The sequence below is a fragment of the Camelus ferus genome, chromosome 19, assembly GCF_009834535.1.
Source record: "Camelus ferus isolate YT-003-E chromosome 19, BCGSAC_Cfer_1.0, whole genome shotgun sequence".
Taxonomy (NCBI): domain Eukaryota; kingdom Metazoa; phylum Chordata; class Mammalia; order Artiodactyla; family Camelidae; genus Camelus; species Camelus ferus.
This window is the reverse complement of record NC_045714.1, coordinates 38,773,262-38,793,339: the sequence shown is the minus strand read 5'-3', so window position 1 is coordinate 38,793,339 and position 20,078 is coordinate 38,773,262. Positions and strand designations below refer to the sequence as shown.

General features: G+C 44.1%; 1 protein-coding gene across 3 annotated transcripts; it reads right to left on the bottom strand.

The window, feature by feature from the left end:
• Window positions 1-748: 748 nt before the first annotated feature.
• AAR2 (AAR2 splicing factor) lies at window positions 749-18,256 on the bottom strand. 3 transcript variants are annotated; one of them, XM_006188602.3, is made up of 4 exons: window positions 18,118-18,256; window positions 14,607-15,416; window positions 11,259-11,488; window positions 1,333-2,647 (listed from the first exon to the last, which is right to left on the bottom strand). In XM_006188602.3, exons 2-4 carry the CDS (start codon window positions 15,361-15,363, stop codon window positions 2,480-2,482), a joined length of 1,155 nt encoding a protein of 384 aa, XP_006188664.2. In that variant the 5' UTR covers window positions 15,364-15,416; window positions 18,118-18,256; the 3' UTR covers window positions 1,333-2,479. The 3 variants fall into 3 exon arrangements, with proteins under 3 accessions (XP_032318133.1, XP_006188664.2, XP_032318132.1); XM_032462241.1 differs by lacking the exon at window positions 18,118-18,256 and adding an exon at window positions 17,894-18,071; XM_032462242.1 differs by lacking the exon at window positions 18,118-18,256 and having other exon boundaries at window positions 749-2,647; window positions 14,607-15,417.
• Window positions 18,257-20,078: the final 1,822 nt, after the last annotated feature.

The following is a 20,078-nucleotide window of genomic DNA, read 5'->3' as shown; positions in this document are numbered from 1 at the left end:
GGGTCCATTTTTTGGGTGGAGGGAGCCGGAGGGAGCCTGGAGTTATCTATGCCAGAAACCCCCAATTCAAGCAAACTCTCTTATTTTATACACAAGTACACTGAGACCCAGAGAATGTTAAGTGGCTTGCTCAAGGTCACACAGCTGGCTGTCAAGAGGGCCAAGGCTAGATCTCAGGAATCAGGAAGAGGGGAAGGCTGTTCTGGACACGCAGGGGTCGGAAAGTACATCACAGCAGTGAATGCGGTGCTGAGCACGTGCTATGGACACCGCGGGCTGGGCTTAACTCGTCCTCAGTCCTTACTAGCTGGGGGGCCTAGCAAAATGATTGACGCTCTCTGAGCCCATTTTCCTATCAGTGAAATGGGGATAATAATAGCACCTACCACCTAGTGCGAGGATTAAGTGAAGTAACAGAGCACTTAGTAAATAGTAGCTACTTTTCTTCGACACACTTGTGTGGGTGCACGGAGAGGGAGTGTCTGTGTAGACATAAGACCAACAGGCTTAGAGAACAAGGTCACATGATGCAACTTCCAGGTGCCGCCCTGACAAAGCCAGTGGGAGACAAGTTCTGTCCCAGTGGAGCTCCAGGTACTAAATTGCAGAGCTGTTACTTCCAGGTAGTAACTCAAAACCGAGCATGCCACATCCAGATTCACTGCCTTTGAATTCCAGTAGAGACTTGGGAGTCTGAACTTTCATAAATTATTATTGAGATATAATTTACACACCACAGAAGTCACCATTTTTAAGTGTACACTTTTGGTGGTTTTTACTATATTTATAAGGTTAGGCAACCGTCAACATCTACTTCCAGAATCTTTCATCACCTCAAAAAGAAACCTGGTATCCATTAGCAGTCAATCCCCATTTCCCACTCTCCCATCCCGTGGTAATCCTCTCTATGAATTTGTAAACTCTGGGCGATTCATATGAATGGATTCATATAACATGTGGTCTCTGCATCTGGCTTCTTTCAGTCAGCACAGTATTTTCAAGGTTTGTCTATGTTGCTGCATGGATCAGGGCTTTACTCCCTTGGAATCTGCACATTTAACAAGCTCCCCAGGTGGTTCTGAGTGGGCTTTGGGAAGAAAAACTTCTGGTTACTCTATGGATACAAGGCCTCGATACTTCCTTCAGGTGTGCCCATCTCGGAAGCCCGACTGGTGAGAGGAGACATGGCTGGCCGCTTGCCTCCTCCAGAGCCTGCAGAGGGTGAGCAGGGTCTCCTGGTGCTTGGGAGGGAGGACATGTGCATTTAGGGACAGTGTCTAGCTGTGCTGGGAACTGGGAAGATTAACTGCAGGACTCACACAAGGGGATTTAGTCTCAACTCAAAGACTTTAATGTACATTATGCTCTTGGAAAAACAACTCCAAGGAAACAAGTGGAACCAAAGTCTTAACCAGCAGGGATTCTCATTCAGAAACCTGGTGTGAGCTACAGTCCTGGAAAAGAATGGCACAGGGACTCTGATCATAACACAACAGTTTGAGGTCAGGGTGCCAGGGCTGGTGTGCGTGCAGGCACACCCTCAGGACCCCCGGGAAACAGAGCATCATCATGCCCGTGGCTGACAGCACCACAGCACAACTGGGAAGATCTAGGCCGACCAGGTCATCTCTGGAGCTCTGAATGAAGGCACAGAACTTCAACAGGGCTAAAGAAGCCCATGCAGAGCAAGAATCTTCCTCTTGCTGTTGAATCCCAGGTCATCAATCAGTCATGGTGGCGCTGGTGAGTAATGGGGCCATCCAGGAGGGTTGTTGCCAAGTTCCACTTGTGGGTCTGAGGCCGCAGAAGGGAGCAGATAGGAGGGGTGTGAGACTAGCAAGGCCCCTGAGGTCAGGGACCACAATAATCTTGAATGACTACTCACTGAGGCCTCTGGATAGAAGAAAGGTACTTAGATGGAGAAAGCAAAGGCTGACCACTCATCAGAACCCAACTGTCTTCTGTTATGCCCTCTCCAATCTGGGCCTCCAGAGAGGTCACATGCCCATGTTTGGTGTGATGTATTTCTGCTCAATGAGATGCAGGCAGAAATTCTGGCCCATCTCCCTATCACCCTCTGTTTAACTTTGAAAAAAAGTCACCAACTGACATCTCAGACTCCTGGGTAGCCCAAGGTTTCCTGTTTTCTAACCATTCTATGGAATAAGCTCAACTTCTTCCCTTTTGGAAGAAGTAGGCTGCTGCTGAGGCAGGTCTCTCCCAAGAGCCCAACTGGAATTCAGTTAGGTTAGCACCAAGGCCAGGCTGATGGGGAACCCACAAATGTGCCTTCAGGATGGGGTACAGCCTCTCTGGCACTGAAGGAACTTATTTATTCGTGAAGGAGGGAATTCTGGCTCTATTTCTGCAGATCCTGGTGGGGCTACTGCCCCGGCAGGTCTCAATAGAACGGATGAATGGAGAAGCCAGGACTGCAGCCGTGTGGAAAGGGGCCTCCCCTGGCCCAGAGCATTCCTAGTTAGCCAGTCCCCACACCCTCGGGGAGCTCCACCACCACCGGGGCGCAGTCCTCAGGCTCCGCCTCAAAGTCCCACCGAAACTTCTTGGTCAGGTGAGCTTGGAACTTTTCAGCTTTCTGCCTCAGGGTGGCATCCACAGCAACACTGCAGGCGGAGGAAAAGAAAACCTACAGAGAACAGAGGATAAGTCACTCCTGAGAACACAGAGGGGCCGAAAAAGCTGTGGAAATTTCCTCATGGTGTTCAGCTCTCTGGGGCAGGTGGATCAGCTGCTGCTGGCACAGGCCCAGGACACCTGCTGTGCTCCCCCTTAACCAAGAAAGAAGGTCCAAGCCCAGTTGAGAAGTTGGGACAGGACTAGAATGGAAAATTACTATCCTGGGCAGAAATGCCCCACTGAGAGTAAGGCCAGTGGGGCCATCACCTTGGCCCTGCCCTCTAAGGAGATCTATTGGGCCCTGGGCAATAACTTAGAGGAAGAGGTAGTAGCTACACCAGCAGGTACTAAGAAAGGTATGGGAGGCTTATAAACCCCTGGATCCTATAAAGTCCCAGGCCTAAGCCAATGAAGCTGAAATGCTAAATGTCTAATCCAAACGTGCCACCGGCTGCCAATTTGAGGTTTCTATTCCTCTTAAAATTCTGATATTTTAAAAAATTGTGGTAATATATACATAACACAAAATCTACCATTTTAACCATTTTTAAAATTATTTTTTAAATTGCACTAAATATACATAATATTTACCATTTTAACCATTTTAATAGTGGCATTAAGTATATTTACACTGTTACGCAACCATCACCACCAACCATCTCCAGAACTTTTTTCTCTTCCTCACCTGAAACTTTATATCCATTAACTCCCCATTCCCCCTCCTCTGGCCTCTGGTAACCACCATTCTACTTTCTGTCTCTATGAATCTGACTACTCTAGGTACATCATGTAAGTACTTGCTCTTCTGTGCCTGGTTTATTTTACTTAGCATAATGTCCTTAAGGTTCACTCATGTAGCATGGGTCAGAATTTCCTTCCTTTTAAAGGTTGAATGATATTCCATTGTATGTATAAACCACATTTTATTTTCCATTCCTCTGTCACTGGTCATTTGAGTTGTTTCTACCTTTTGGCTATTATAAATAATGCTGCTATGAACAACGGTGTAAAAATATCTCTTATAGAGTCCCTGCTTTCAATTCTGTGGAGTATATACCCAGAAGTGGGGGTTTTAGATCATAAGGTAATTCTGTTTAATGTTCTGAGGAACCACCATACTGTTTTCCACAGTGGCTGTGCCATTTTACAATCAGCAATGAACAAAGGTTCTAATTTCTCCACATCCTCTCCCACATCTGTTACTGTCTGTGTTAGTTTGTTTATTTACAATAGCTACCCAAATAGGTGTGAAGTGGTATCTCACTGTGGTTTTGATTTGTATTTCCCTAATGATTAGCGATGTCGAATAACTTTCCATGTATTCATTGGCCATCTGTATATCTTCTTTGGAGAACAGTCTGTTCAAGCTCTTTGCCCATTTTTGACCAGGTGATTTGTTTCTTTGTTTTTGAGTCATCAGAGTTCTTTATATATTCTGATATTAATCCCTTGTTCTGATGTTCTTTTACATTCAGTTTCATCTAATATAAACATGGGCAGGGACAGAACAGTAACTTTCTCTACAACTGAAACTGCATTCCAGACTTCCTTGGATCCCAACCTCTTCTAAGAATGACAGCAAACCCATTACTCCTTCTCACACTATTTTACTGTTTTCAAAGAAGTTTCACAGAGTATTCCAATGCATCCTCAACAAGGCCCTGGGAAGACATACTAGGATGCCGGTTTTTACAGAAGTGGAGGCTGAGTGGAGTTAAATGGCTGGGTCAAAACTACTAGAAAGGAAGGAGTAGTTTTTCCCAGACTTCTCGTCGGCTCCCTGCAGGACCACCCCACAGATACAGGGGCATGAGCAGCTCTTTGATCCACATCACCCTTGCGCCACAGCTGGCCTGCAGACCACTACAGAAGGAATCTGGGCTCCAGGGGCTTTGACCTGAAAAGGTAACAGGTGTACTCTGTGGCTGATTTCAGGAACAACCTCCCTCCACCCACTTCTCCACCATCTTTCTGTTAGCAAGAGCGAGGCACATTGTCAGTGGTCTTTGGTTAGAGCCACTGTGTGGGGTGGTAGTAGGAACAGAAGTAACAGGGAGGAGGGTGCAGAAACAGAAGGCAGGGGGCTTACAGAATTTGGTTTCATTACTTGGGAATCAACTAAATACAGGATCAGGAAGCATAGCCACAACAAAATACCAGATCGATAACTAATTAGAGGGCAGTGTGAGCTGGGCAGCAAGAGGGCAGTGGGGAAGCCGGCGGCCTGTCTGTACGCAGCTAATGGAGTTTGCTCTGGAGCGTTGAATGTGGAGCTGGCTGAACTCTGCGGGGGTGCCTGGTACAGGAAGCAGAGAAGCCTTATTTCACACAGCATCAGCGCTGGAGGCCCTGCACACCCATGGGTCTGTCCCCAGAGGTTCTGGGGAGACTGCCGCTGAATCGGCCTCTTCCTGTCCTCCCTTCTTACATGGTAAATTGTACTGCTCTCTACATAGCCCCTTCCTCTCCAGCCACGTCGAGCAGCTGCCTAGACATGCTCTACTGCTTCTTCTATGCCTCTCTGCACACGTGCTTTTCCCTCTGCTTATAACACTCTTCCATCCTTGCTTTCTCCTCCTTCACCTACTGATTTCTACTAGTGGCTCAGGCTTAGCTCAGCCACCACCTTCTTTGGGATGGCTTCCCAGGCCAGACGGAGCAGGTGCTCCTCTGTGCTCCCCTGGCGCCCAAGGTTATGTGGAACAGAGCCTCACCCTCAGTCAGGGGAAGTCCACTTACTATCGAGCTCTCCCAAGAGACGAGAGGCCAAGTCCAAAGCAGAGACTCCTTTTCATACCTGCATCCCACCCCTAGTACAATGTTTGACATATAAAAAGGATGTTTAATTAATGAAAGGATGAAGAAAACCATAGGTTCTATGAAAATCCATTTCTGGTCCCCTTTTGCACAGTGCTTGAACCAAATGATTGTGATAATTATATGATGGTGCTAGACAGAATAAGGGACTTGTCCTGGGGAGGAGGTGGCTTATTTACCAGGCTCCTGAACGCTACCGGCTCACGAGCCAGCTCCTTGTGACATGCCTCTTATAAAAGCCCAAGCTGAATGGAACTGCTCTAACCTCTGTCCCCCAGAACTGTGCCTGAGCTTCCCTTATGGCATTTCTCACACTCTGCTTGCATCACAGTGATCTGTACCCCTTCAGAGTAGGGGTCACTTCCTAATTATCAATGTGACCCACACAGCAGATCGCCCAGGGCCTGGCACAGAGTAAGGGCCCACAGGATGCTCACTGAACAGATATGAATGAGTCGGAGGGATTGCCCTGCACGTGGCCATGGCCATCAGTGAGAGGCTGGAATGGCTGGGCTCATTCTCATCACTCATCCTTCCAACCCACCCCTCAAACACTGTCTGGGGGTAAATCAGCTAGAGGCAGGTTTCACACAAGACTTCAGTCTGAAAAATTAGGCTTCTAATTTTTGAAAAGTGCTATGTCCTTTTTAAAGAACTTGTCAGTCTAATGTTTACTACAAACATGGAGGTAGGACAGGAAATTACTATTCCCATTGTACAGATGAGAATGGTGATAAATGTCAAGCAGGATCGAGTCCAAGTAGGGAAATCGAAATCTTTCTTCCCTACCAAGACCTTCTTTTAGTCTTGACATAGACTTAATACATCCTTGATATTTTCAGCAATGCCCTGTGGGGAGCCAAGGGGCTAGGAGACCAGGTGGTTCTGGAATTGTCCCCTCTGCAGGCCTCTAGGACCCAGGGCACAGCCAGTTGACTTTTTAAAAAATCAACTTTATTGAGGAACAATTTACATACAATTAAATTCATCCATTTTAAGTGTTCGATTCATTTTGATAAGTATATACACTCATGAAACCACTATATAATCAAGATAGATATATGCTTGCTTTTTCTCTTGGTATCCCGTTCTGTGAGTTTGAAGGCCCACATGCTATCACAACCAGGATACTGAACAGTTTCACCACCCCCAAAAACATTCCCTCACAATGCCCCTTAGTGATCAAATCCTCCCATTGTCCCCAGACCGTGGCATCCACTGATCTATTTTTGTCTCTATAGTTTATAAACTTGGTATTTTTAAAACTCACAATTCAGAAGAAATGTTTAGACAGTATTTGGTTTTCAAACAATAATTTACTTTGATTCTCTTGTTTTTAGATTAATTTTATGCCTTCTTCAGAAAATTTAGTAATGATCTGGTTATTTTATTTACTAAAATGAAATCAAGTAAACACTTTTTAAAATCACTGAGAAATGAACCATCTTAATATTGTAAGGTTAATCCAGGATATTTAAAAAATACTATTGAAATAGGATAATACTTCATAAACAACTGCATTTATCTAAAACTAAAAGCACACCTATCAGATATTTTTCTTCAAATGTAAAAAATGTATTAATACTTTTATCGTTTAGTATATATTGTAAAACTGTAAATTACTTCAGTCAGAAATGTGAAAGCTTTCTCTTAAACTCAAGTTAAGTAAATTGAGTTCAGTCAGGTCACCTTGAGAAATTCAAAATACCACCGTAGGTAGCTGAGTCATTTCTTATCCTATTTTTTGGCTAGACCAAAAAGATGAAATTTCCTAATTTTTTCAATTCCCAAATGATTATTCAATTTAGAATAAAACTAGCCAGAGGTAGTACATTTTAGAAGAAAGTGGTATTAAAAGCAAGACTATCACTCCACAATGATTTCCACAAAGGCAAAGAGGAGGAATCATGTCTTGAGGTCAGTTTAAAGATTTTGGTCTGTTTCATCAAGGGCTGTAATCATATATGGGAGCCCACCGCAGTGGGCTTTAGAATCAAACTTCAGTCTTGCCATCCACTTGCTCTGGCAACCTTGGGCAAAATTATGTGACCTCCCTGTTCCTGTTTCCTCACCTGTAAAATAGGATTATATACTTAACTTCCAGCATTGTTGTGAAGGCTAAATAAAATAACGCACAGTAAATGTGCAGAAGTGATAGCTGACGGCAGGAGGTGTAGGAGTAGGTAGGTGAAATTTATCATAGCTGGTGTTATGATAAAAATACAGGCATATGTTGTTTTATTGCACTTCACAGATACTGCTTTTTTTTTTTTTAAATTGAAGGTCTGTGGCAACCCTGCATCGAGCAAGTCTATCAGTGCCATTTTCCCAGGAGCATTTGCTCACTTGGCATCTGTGTCCTATTCTGGTAATTCTCGCAATATTTCAAACCCTTCGCCACCAAAAAGACTACAAGTCGCTGAAGTCTCAAATGATGGTTAGCATTTTTTAGCAACGACGTATTTCTTAAAGTATTTTTTTAGACATAATGCTATTATTGCACTTATCATACTATACAGCATAGTATAAACATGGCTTTTATATGTACTGGGAAACCAAAAAGCTTGTGTGACTCAATCTTGGTGATACACACTTTATTGTGGTGGTCTGGAACCGAACCCACAGTATCTCCAAAGTATGCCTGTACTATAGACATCATTGTCAGAGCTAGTGTTTTCCCTCAAGACTTAAAGATGGACACTAGCATTTAGAATACTGGCAAGAAATGAAGCTGGAAAGCCTATAAGGCCTATGTGACTAAAAGTATTAAAAAAAAAACAGGGTATGTGACTACGCCTAAATGCTATGCAATCAGCAATAAGAATCTTTATTTTGCAAATAACTCACTTTATAACATACTATTAAATTCAGATTATCCTTTCATTGGTTTTAAACAAATAATGATGACTCAAGTTGCTTTAAATAAAAGGAAAAACTGTACCTATTTTTGTAAAACAAATAATTTTTATTCAAGCTAAATCCACGGGATTTTTAAAAACCAGTGGCATCTATTCAAAAAGGCCTCTAATGGCAGAGGGCATTATGTAGTTGATTTTATACAAACTAATGTGGCTGTCTTTAAGTGCTCACACACACAAACACCAGTCCCTCTCCATGGGTAGTAGCCATTTAAACTCCTAAGTAAGAAAGCCAGTTCCACGTACTTGACTACCTGCGGGGAGAGAGCAGGCGGCTGGCTGAGGAAGACTTTTATGGGCTGATTCATTCACTCACAAACACCTGAAGTGAGTGCCTGCGTGCAAGGGGATTGGATCTCACTGCCAAGATGGCATCAATGTAACTCTCCATCAGAAAAAATAGAAAAAAGTTTTGTAATATCCCTTCCACATTTTGCCTGTTGAAATCTGTGTCATCCTTCAAGCTCATGGTCAAATGCCCCCTTCACAAAAAAGCCATTTCTCTGTCTCCTCAAACCTCAACCTCAGTCTGAATGAACCAATCCCCTTCTGGTGCTCCTAATACCCTTTGATCAGACTTCACTGTTTACACCTATCATATTAGGGTCATCTATTTACACTGCCACAGGAATTATGCACTCTGTCCATTTAAAAACACCCAGGTTAGGATCCAGATCAGAATGACCTATGTTTGGGCTTTTAACTTTTTAGGTAACAAGGACCATAGAAATAGGATCAGAGGTGCATTTTGGTGGTGGCATGGGAGACAGATGGGCTGACGGGGGTAAACATGGAAGCTGATAAACTCTGACGCAGTCTAGATGAGATGAAAAGGGCTGGGTTAGGGAAATGATACCGGAGCAGGGCTGCCTTCTAAAACACTGAGTGCTATCTGGACTTATCTGATTAATTCGTTTGTTTATTTTCCCACCAAAATATGAACTACAAGTCAGGGACTCTGTCTTATTCACAGCTATATTTCCCATCCTAGAACAGGGCCTTGAATGCAGCAGGTGTTCAGCAAATACCTGTTAAATCAATGAAGAGATGCCTTGAGGGCAGGAACCCTGGCTAACTCATATATGTATTCCTCAACACTTTCAGGAGAGTGTTGTATATAAAGAAAGGATGCTCAAAAACACGTTTTGATATATTGTTTTAAAGGCACACGTCCCAGATTTCTCCAAATAATGACATCAAATTTTTTTGGTGAGAAGTCCCAAGACAGAATTCTTCTAACCATCAGCTTTGCACACCCCACCTGGACATCAAGAAATCCAGCTGGGCCCTTTCTGCTTCGTAAATCATTGCTGGCGACGAAGCTGCGGCAATTAAGAGCTCAGCTGTTGGCTGTGCTGACAATGGCTGGGACAGCCAACAACGCAGCGTGACCCTCCTACGTTTGCACAGCAGCATTAACGCACATCACAAGGGTAGCACATATTCCCAGGGGCCACAGCCACTGCCAGAGGCGAGTTAGCAGGCTGATGCATCCTACTGCTCTGCAACCCATAACCCAGTAACTGTGGGGCGGATTTCCCCTGCAGAGGAAGGATAAAGGGATTTAATTTTTCTGTTATATCAAGAACCAATGAAAGGGCAGTTTTATAACTCTTCTGAAGTGGAATACACCAAGCTCAAACCATCAGCTTGACTGACTCATCTCTGTGTTCCGCACAAGTCCTTCAACTCCCAGAGTTTTATGTCAGCTGCCTGATCACAGGGACTCTTCCAACAGTATGTCTGTTTTAGAAGAGCTCTGTACCTGTGATCCTTGATAGTGTCTCCCCTAATGTCAGTCAAGAATCTTTTGCGGGGATCTACATTGTATTCAGTACTCAGGGGCATAAGCACAGGTCTTAAATCAAGACTCAGGCCTGGGTACAAATCCTGACTCTATTACTTACTAGCTGTGTGACCATGCATAAATGACTTAACCTTTTTGAGTCTCAGTGTTCTCACTTATAAAATGGGAATAATCCTCCCTGCCTTACAGTGCTGCAGAGAGGTTAAATGAGGGTACCTATATAAAGAGATAACCATGGTGCCTACTAAATGCCAACAGGCACCTAGTGAGTTCATTCCTTTCCTTACCCTGGGTGGGAGTGGGAGGTTAGTGAACCGCCACTTTTTAAGGAGCAGGCCCTGTGGGGTTCTCATGTACAGGGAGAAGAAAGCAGTCATGGAGCAGAACGTATGGAAACAGCTTGCAGCTTCTGCCTCTTCCATACTTGAAAAAGTTACAAAATGTGAGTGACAGAGGTTGTCTCAAGAACATAAAGGAAGCTAATCTGTTTGCAAAGGGAGGAAATAGCACAGGATGAAGATTGTAAGTTGTTTGAAGCTTCTTCCCTAATTACCACTCATAATGAAAATTTAATTGCTGAGTTAAAAGCAAATTTCACTTTTTTCTGTCAGAGAATCTCTGCAGAAACTGGCACATTTTGTTTGAAAAGGAAATCAAAGTTACTTTAATGCTTAAATGAGATCTAAGGAGCTGCAGATGTTTCCCTGGGAATAACTAGCTTCAAAACTCTGTCCTACTGGGTTGCAGCAACTTATGGTTACAGAGAGAGAGAAAGAAAAACTGTTTTGAGCTAAGTAACTCAAGTGGTGGGACTGATTCAAATTCCAAGTACCCCAGGGCTAGGCACTCCGGAGGAGAGTTGGGGAGAAGGTGGCACAGAGAGAGGGGCTCTGGCATTAAGGAGCTCACAACCAAGGAGAGACAGAACCAAAAAACAGCCTAAGATTAGGAAACTGAAATGAAGAAAACTTGGTTCAGGAAAGAATAGCAAGAAACAAAAAAGTAAGCTTCCGAGGGTACTTTCTCAGACCCTGGCCTTAATTCTGACCCACTGGGGTATCAGCTGAAAGACTGCCCACCTGTAAGGTGCTGGTGAGGAAGTTGTCCTGGGACACAATGTCCACAAAGAAGTCGGCGGGGATCTCACCGAGCTGGTGGTACAGGATGGAGATGAGGTTGATGTAGAGGATGTGGTGTTTCACCATGGCTTCTTCTGACCGGCACAGAAGGTTCAGGAGCCGCTTCCAGTGCTCAAATGCCTCGTACACGTTCCCCAGCAGGAAGCACACAAAGGCAAACTGGAGCTCACCTGAAAGGAGCAGAGAGGAGAAATGATCTTTAGGGAGAGGAGTAGCAGCTGACTCTCCTAGGCCATCAATTGCACTGGGCCTTGGCAATGGGGCTTTCTGTCCTTGTGACTCCTCCAGGACCTGGAAAGGGGTTTTGCACCTAGAAGCTACTCAATAAAACCTGCTGAAATGCAAGGAGAAACCAAATCAGTTTTGGGTTTCTATAAAATCAGACTGCAACAGCAGAGGTACATCTAGTATTTGCCTGGCATTTAAAAAGTTGACAAAATGAGTCCATGGATATTATGCCAAGTGAATCCCAAAACTGGCTGCCCATTTGAGTTACTAGGAGAACCTGTGAAAACTAAAGCTGCCCAAGCTTCACCGCCAGAGATCCTGGATGAGGACCGATGATGGGGCCTCAGTATCTGAAGCTCTAACAAGCTCCTCGGGTGTTTCTGATACAGATAGTCAGCTTCAGGGTTGGGGAAATGTGTCATTACACCATGTAATCCTCAGCCCAACTCTACAAGGTGGTCAGAGAAGATGGTATTTGCCTCATTTTATACATGAGGTCAGTAGACTTGCCCAAGGTCACATATCTAATGCTCGGCAATTGAACAGAGGAAAGATAAACCAGATTTCCTATTGGGTGGGAACAGTCCTAGAGCCTCCTAGAACAGGAAAATTCAAGAGTACTTTTCCAGGGTTAGACTGCCAGCCAAATTATTTTTGTTTGTTTGATCACAGGGCTCTGTGATTTAATCTCTATGAATAGCTTGTGGCTCTGGAGCCAAACTGCCTGGGTTCAAATCTCAGCTCCACCACTTCACAGCTGTGTGACCTTGGGCAAGTTACTTAATCTGTTTATGCTTCAATTTCCTTATTTGAGCTTTGCAGTGAAGATTAAATGAATCAATATAGCACATATAAAGCATTTAGCATAATGCCTGGCACAAAGTAGCACTCAAGGAATCTTAGTTATTATCCCACATTTCCACCAGATGCCTGTCTCAAACAAAGAGACCTAATAATCCAGAAGCCATTGTTTTTGGGCAAGCAGCTGGGTGTCTGCCAAATTTGGTTGCCAAAACATACTGTTACTGATCAGAGACATTCTCTCTGACTTCAAATTTAAGGAGGGCTTCTGTGGCATACCTACATGTGGGCCATAAAAAGAACAACAGTAAATACCTCTTCAAACACATGGTGTCTGATCTCTGTCACCTCCAGAGACCTGGAAAAACTAGTTTCCTGTTCCAAGCCTTGTGGAACTAAGTTTGCTTTCTGTGAATAGTTACCTGGTCTAGGTAGTCTGGATATTTGATGAATATTTTCAAAATACAGTAAAATTTTCTTTGTATGATAGAGGTTAATGATTTGCTTCTTCAATTGGCTTTACCTGGTTAGTTTGAGAAAATACAAGCTTATTCTCTGAATTTAGGGCATTTATTTAAATTAATACATTTCTGGCCTACTCAAAAATTAAATTATGAGATCAGAAATAATTTCAAAGAGCTGTCATGAAGATACAGTGATCCCTGCAACAGACTTTTTCACAAGATTACTCTGAAGAACTGAAATGTTTCAGAAGTAGAAAACAGGATTTCTGTCCATTTTTAAGCCAGAATTTTAAGTGTTACTTATTAAATAAGAAAAGATACACCCTTTAAAATGTCCCTTTTTATCAGCTGAGCCAATTTCTATAAAAGGCCCTATATTCAAAATTCTCACTGATCTTCCAATAGAAAAATATGCAAATACTGGACAACTTGTAAAAGAAAAAATATTAATAGCTATTAAAGCTGTGACAAATGTTTGCTGTTACTAGTAACTGAAGAAATATAAACTGAAATAAGATGTCATTCTTCAACCATTCACTTGGAAGAGGCCTTGGCTAAATTGCCAGGTCAAATGTCAAAGTGATGAGCAACAGCTTATCATCAACCAGCTGATGAGGAAGCACAACCTCCTCCGGAAACACGCACACTCTGTTCCAATAATTCCCACCCTAAACATAGGCAAAAGGACACATGAGCAGGATCATTAGACAATAGTTATAATAGGGAAAATAGGAACATCTTAAAGATCCACCAACGGATTCAATAACTATGGTTCATACAGGCTGGTTTAATAACTATGGAACCTAAGTAGCCACTAAAGAGAAGTGAGTTTCAGTAACATGGAAAAACGTTTATATTAAAGCAAATTACAACATAATATATTGTAATCTTGTCTTTTGTGAAAATATCATACGCATACACCAACATATAACTGAATTTAAAAGGACTACAAGGAAACACAGAAATATATTTAAAAACTGAAGAGGAGGGTGTAGCTCAGCAGTAGAGCCCAAGCTTAGCATGCACGAGGTTCTGAGTTCAATTCCCAGTACCTCCACTAAACAAACGAACACAATTACCTCCCCAAACCAAAAAAAATAAAATAAAAAAGGTAAATGTTATTTTTAAAAAACCACCTGAAAAATACATATCTAAAAGATGGAAAGTAAATACAACAAAATATTAAAAAATGGTTATTTCTTAGTAGTGGAATTTGGAATTTTATTTTTGTTTTTCTTCTAGGATGAACATGTTATTTTTGTAATAAGGGGGAAAAACAACAATAAAAACTGTAACAATTAAAAAAAAAATCACTGTTCTGGCTGAACCCTTAAGAGAGTCAGGAGCTTAACTGAGGGGACAGATAAAAGGCCCCCAGGGACATGGCTGGGACTGGGAACCAGGAGTCCTGGGCTCTGGTCTCATTTCAACCACAACACTGAGTCAGCCATGTCCTTTCCCTCCATAGACCTTAATCTGTAAAATGCAGTAGTGTGGAGGCTGGGCCACACCACTGGTTCCGAAGCACAGGATTGCCTATATCAGCTTCACCTACAGTGCTTGTCTGTTACGTAGACAGACAAACTGTTGGGACCCCACTCTAGACCTTCTGAACCACCCTCCAGAGGTAAGGCTTGGGAATCTGTATCTTTAACAAGCGTACTGGGTAAGACTGCCTACTCGTCAGATTTAGGAATCACTGGACCAGATAACCCAAGATGTACTCCCTGTTCTAAAGCCCCCCTTTTTATACCCTTCCTTTGGCCCACTCTCAAAGAGCCTCACTCCTCCTCACCTAGCACATCCTGGGGGCTGCTGGGGAACTGCTTGCTGAGCACAGACTCCAGGGCATAGCTCAGGTCCATGCTGTGTCTGGTTATCTCTGCCGGTGTGGCACCTGCCGGGAACATCTGTGTGGGCAGCTCTGAGAAGCGGATCTCTGTGCCAGCTCTGGGCTTCATCTCAGGTAGCCGGGCCAGGCCCTCCTGGTAGCTTTTGCACTCAGTGCCGCAGAGGGGGAGATTCTGCCCCAACCGGTCCTTGGTGTGCTTCATGGACAGTACGGGCAGCACCTCTGAGAAGGCACAGATCTGCCGAGTCTCAGGCTGCAGCTTCTCCACTGTGGCCTCGCTGATGAAGTTGGTGAGTGAGATCCACTTCTTGAGTGTGGCATATGGATAAGGTCCCAGGAACTGGTCCAGCTCCTGGAGGTTGGCCCTCATGGCCTCCACCTCAGCCTCTGGGGCTGGGGACAGGTCTACCTCTTCCCGGACTGCATTCCAGCGCAGGACCATCAGCCCCCGCTGCTGAAGACTAAGAAAGAAGCCCATACGAGGGCCCACCTCCCTAGGATTGGCCTTGTCCACAGAGCTGTAGTAGAGGAAGTGGATGCCTGGCGGGATCATCTTCACGCCTCGGAACTTGGGCCCCACCTCCCAGGAGTTGTAGTCAATGCCAAATTCTGTCCCCTTGGGCATATTCAGAATAACCACAGTGGCCCCTTCAAAGAACAGGCGCTTGGCAAGCTCAGGATCCATCTGCATGGCAGCCATGGGACCAGTGGTCGGTGATCCAGAAAAAAAACTTTTCTAGTCTTCCAGAATAGCTGAAAAAAAATAAATCAGAGTTAATCAGAACCTGGGGAAGAATGCTTCATTTGCTGAACATTCTCTATGTGCCAGATATTGAATTAGACCCCTGACATAGTTATCTCCCTTCATCTTCACCACAACCCTGCATCATTTTTACAGATGAAGAAAATGGGACTTAAAAGAGAGTTTCTGTGTTTTGGTTTAATGAACAAGAACACTCACTTCACAGCTAGAAAGACATCAGTTAAAGAAAAGTGACACGCTTAAGGTCACACAAGGACCCAATTAGAACCTGGGTACCCTGCCCTTCTGGTTCTTTCCACTGTTCACTCAAGATCTATTCTCAGATCTCTCTCTCACAACAGAGGAGGAAGGTGGAGAAAGCCTCCTATAACAAAACTATACTAAAATTTCTAACCCATTCTAAACTCTAACACTGTCTAAACTGTCTTAAACTATAACTCTGTCTAAAGCCTATTGCTGGAAAGTCCCAGAAGAGTTGAGAAGCACCCACCCAGTTTTCTGTAAGCCCCAGGGAAAGCCCAGAAATGGACAGAAGGTGGAAAGTGTGTGCCTAGCATCCAAAATTCACAGGTTTGGCAAGTGGAGACCTTTTCAACCACAACCACAACCACACCCACCTCCTCCTCTTACTTGTCAAAACACTAAAGTCCAGGGAGTGAAACAACCTCCCAAACAGTCCACAGGCAGTGGCAGCTCTGGACTACTCACTCAGAGTGGATTCAACTGGCATGGCTGGCCTCGGATCAGTATTTATAAGAGAAAGAGCTTAGAACATTTATTTTATCTACCTCTGAACAACCCATGAAGACATATTGGTAAAACTTCTGTAAGCAAATAGGCATTGCCTCTATATTTATTAGAATAGTTCCAACGTGAACTAATTTAAACCAAACAATTATCTAACCTTCTAGTCCCAAGACAGCTACCTATTCAATTCAGCCAAATAATCCCGGAGTGCCTGCACTGTGCCAGGATCTTCGCTGGGCACTGAAAGAAACATTCACAGAGTAAGACAGTTACCACCCTCTAGGCACTTCCAGTCTAGCCAGATGTAAAAACAATACCCCAAATCTTCACAAAGAACCAGATGCCTCTTTAATCCTTTTTATTCATTTTATTTTAAACAAACAAAACAAAATAAAACCATAAGGAAAGGAAGGCCAGCACTTTTTCAAAAATCTTAAGGCCATATTTTATTGCCTTAATCCCCAAACCACCACAAATGACTCTCACTCTAAATCAGAATATTTCTCAAACTGCGAGTCACAACCCATTAGTGGGTTAAGAAATCAATTTAGAGGATCTCGAACAGCATTAATTTTTTAAAATAAAAGGACAGAATTTTAAAAAATCAGAGCACATCATGCTCTGTATTGTTTTCTGTAAAGCTAAGTATTGTTTTCTGAAGTTTTGTGTGTTGTGAGGATTCTTGGTCACAACCTATAATGTATTTGTTACTGTAGTTCACAATCATCAAAGTCTGAAAGCCACTGATCTGAATAATTTAGATCATCTTCCTATTCCCAACCTTCGACTCAGAAGGTACTTAATAAGTATTTACTAAATTAACAGCAGTTGCATTTAAAATAACTGCTCATCAATTAGCCATTTTCCCTGTGGCATCTGTGTGCTCCTCCTTGATATCGACATTCCTTTCATTCTAATCCACCAGACAGTAATTCTCTTCACTGTATCTTTAGCAGCTGGCACATGGCCTGGCACAAAGAAGATGCCCTGGAATGCAAAAAGTCATATCCATCCACTTCTCTCCACCACCTTACTCTAAACTACCATGTCCCTCACTCAGGGAGCAATCACCCCTCCAATCCCTTCTCCATCCAACAGCTCAAGTAACCTTCTCAAAGTGCCAATCTAAACACTTCACCATTCACATTTAATACCCTCTGAGTGGCTCTTAGAAAACTGAAATTTTTACTATGACCTATAAGGCCTGCATGGTCTGGGCCCTGGCAACTCCTCAAGCTTGTAGCATACCATGCTTCCCCTACAAGCATTCTGTTCCAGACATTAGCCTCTTTCAGATCCTCGAACAGGAAGCTCCCCGGGATAGAAAAGTCTTCCCTCCCCTCTTTTTCAAATCATTTTTCTGATCTCTGCTCAATAGTCACCTCTTCAGTAAAACTTCCTTGACCTGGGGGATAGGTCTGGTATCCTGTCATATACCCTCATGGCACGGTGAATCCTTCCATTTTACTCATCACAGCCGCAATTTTGCAAATGTTAATAGAGGGCTGTCACCTCCGAAAGACGGGAGTCTTTTGTATCTCTAGCACACATTAGACGCTTGGTAAGCATTCACTTAATAAAAGCATGATATCCATTTTGTAGACATGAAACAAAGGGAAAAGACCTTATCTGAAGTTACAGCGAGTAGGACAGAACTACTTCAAACGGAGCCAAGGTCTCCGGGGCCACAAGTTCTAAAGTTAGGAAAAAAGCAAGTTACCCCGGGCGTCCCAAGAAGTCCTGGCCACGGTGTGTCGGGCGACGGTTTCTCAGGAAGAAAGGCCTACAGAGACAGATGGGTCCCACCTCCGGCCCATAGAGAGGGACCCCGCAGACCTGGCTAGTTCAGGGCCCTCCGCGATCCCGAGCCGGGAAAAGGGGTGGCCGGGGCCACACAGACAACGAAAGCAGAGCAGTTAAAAGAGGACAAGAGGCCGCACTCACCGACTTCGGCCTTGCCCCAAGCTCAGGAACCAGGGAAGCGCACCGGAAGTTCTCCCGCTCTGGCGCCGCACGGGAGCAACGGCGAAAGGGGCCGGTCAGATCCCTCAGTCGCGGAAGGACTGGCCCGCGCCTGCAAGTTCCGCCCTATTAAAAGTTGCCTTTTGCTACTTTCAGTAACTGATTTTAGCTCCCGAACCGCGGATAATAACTTTCATCAAACGATGCATTTTATATCCTGCTCCAGAAACACATCCACCAGCCATGGTTTTTCGGTCTCAATTATTCATGGTTTCAGAAGCTGAGATCAAGGTCGTGACTGCCAGATAGCCACAGTCAGAGGTTCCGTCATGATCCTGGTCAGCCAATCACTATCAGAGTAACAGTATCACAGCTGGCCATTTATCACCGGGTCTCAGCCTCCAACCACTCTCAGCCCTAGGGCAGAGCCTCAGAAACCCAGCCCAGAGGGAACCAGTCTCAGCAACAGTAGTCACCACATCGATGCCTCCAGCCATAATCACCCAGTGTCCTCTGGCAGTGCCGGCCTATATATCTCAGTCAGGCTGTAAACTTGAGGAAGGGAAACTGTCTGGCTTGTTCTCCACTGTTTCCCTGGAATCTAGCACAAAGCCAGGCACAAAGTCTCAGCTCAGTACATATAGTATGCATTTAATTAATGATAGTAGTTTGTTATTAACTAATGGCTTCTATTTTGGGGCCTAGCCCTGTGCTGGGTGGTTGTATCAGTCAGGGTTCAGCCAAGAAGTAGAGCCAACAGGAGGTATATAACAGCTTCACTGCAAGGAATTGGCTTACGTGATTGTGAGGGCTGGCTAGGTAAATTCAAATCCAAAGGGCAGACCACTTGGTATATGATTTCTAATCCTTGCAATGACCCTAGTTAAGCAGAGTTAGTATTCCCAATATGCAGAAGAGAAAACTGAGGCTCAGAGAGGTTACACAGCCAGAAAGTGGCAGGGCTAGGGTGCAAACCAAGGTCTGACTGGCTATTCTTGTCCCCAGGCTGCTGCTCCTTAGCTTGTCTGTCACACTTCCTCAGTGACAGCTGGACATACCAATCTGTCTCAGTCAAAATTCATCTTTTAGGGAACTGCAGACTAGACCGGGCCCTGCAGTCATGGTTAATCACAATGAGCTGCTGCAATATTAACCAGAGATGGCCTCCATCAGTCACAGTCATGCATGTCAATCTCAGCCTGTCATGTCAGTTCCATTTCCTGCATGAAGAAGCTCAGCTCCCTCTCCACCCCTCCTCATTCCCAGTCTTATGCTGAGCTCTGCAGTCTGTTTTCAAAATGCCCTGTTCCAGCTGGGTTCACCCCTTTCCGAAATTTCAGGGCACTGAACTCTAGACACAGAAGCTGTGATGGTAGCCCAGGAATCCTACCTTGTAGATTTCATGTCTATCCAGATCGGGTTTCTTAACCTTGGTACTATTGAGGTCAGATAATTCTTTGTTGTAGGGCCATTAACCTCTGCATTGTAGGGTGTTTAGCAGCTTCCCTGGCCTCTGCCCACTAGATGCCAGTAACACCCCTCAGCTGTGACAACCAAAACTATCTCTAGACATTGCTAAATGTTCTCCTGTCAGAGGAAATCATACGCACCTCCCACGTTAAAAATCACTGATCTAAATGAACCAGCCAGGTTATTCCTAAGCAGTTCGGAGGCTGACCCTATATTTATGTGAGACAGAGATACAGATCCAGGGTGTGGGTGTACCCAATGTTTGCAAAACAAGTCCTATTCCAGGACTCCAGGGGTGACAGCTAGCTAAAAGAAAACTACAGGGAAAATTCAGGGAAGGATTCACGAAACTCCTGGAAGCAACTGCCTCTGACAATGGACAAGAGTCTGGAGAGGGTTGAAGAATTGCTTTTCACTGCACAGCATTTTGTATCATTTAATGAGTTACCTTGAAAGAGAAAAGACATAGTATT

Bases quoted from the DNA above. Each gene is read 5' to 3' on its own strand.
- AAR2 (XM_006188602.3), bottom strand. From the start codon at position 15,363: ATGGCTGCCATGCAGATGGATCCTGAGCTTGCCAAGCGCCTGTTCTTT. The intron at 11,489-14,606 runs GTGAGGAGGAGT...TGCTCCTTTCAG, and splicing joins CAGCCCCCAGGATGTGCTAG to GTGAGCTCCAGTTTGCCTTT. The intron at 2,648-11,258 runs GTGGGCAGTCTT...TGTTCTCTGTAG, and splicing joins TCCTCACCAGCACCTTACAG to GTTTTCTTTTCCTCCGCCTG.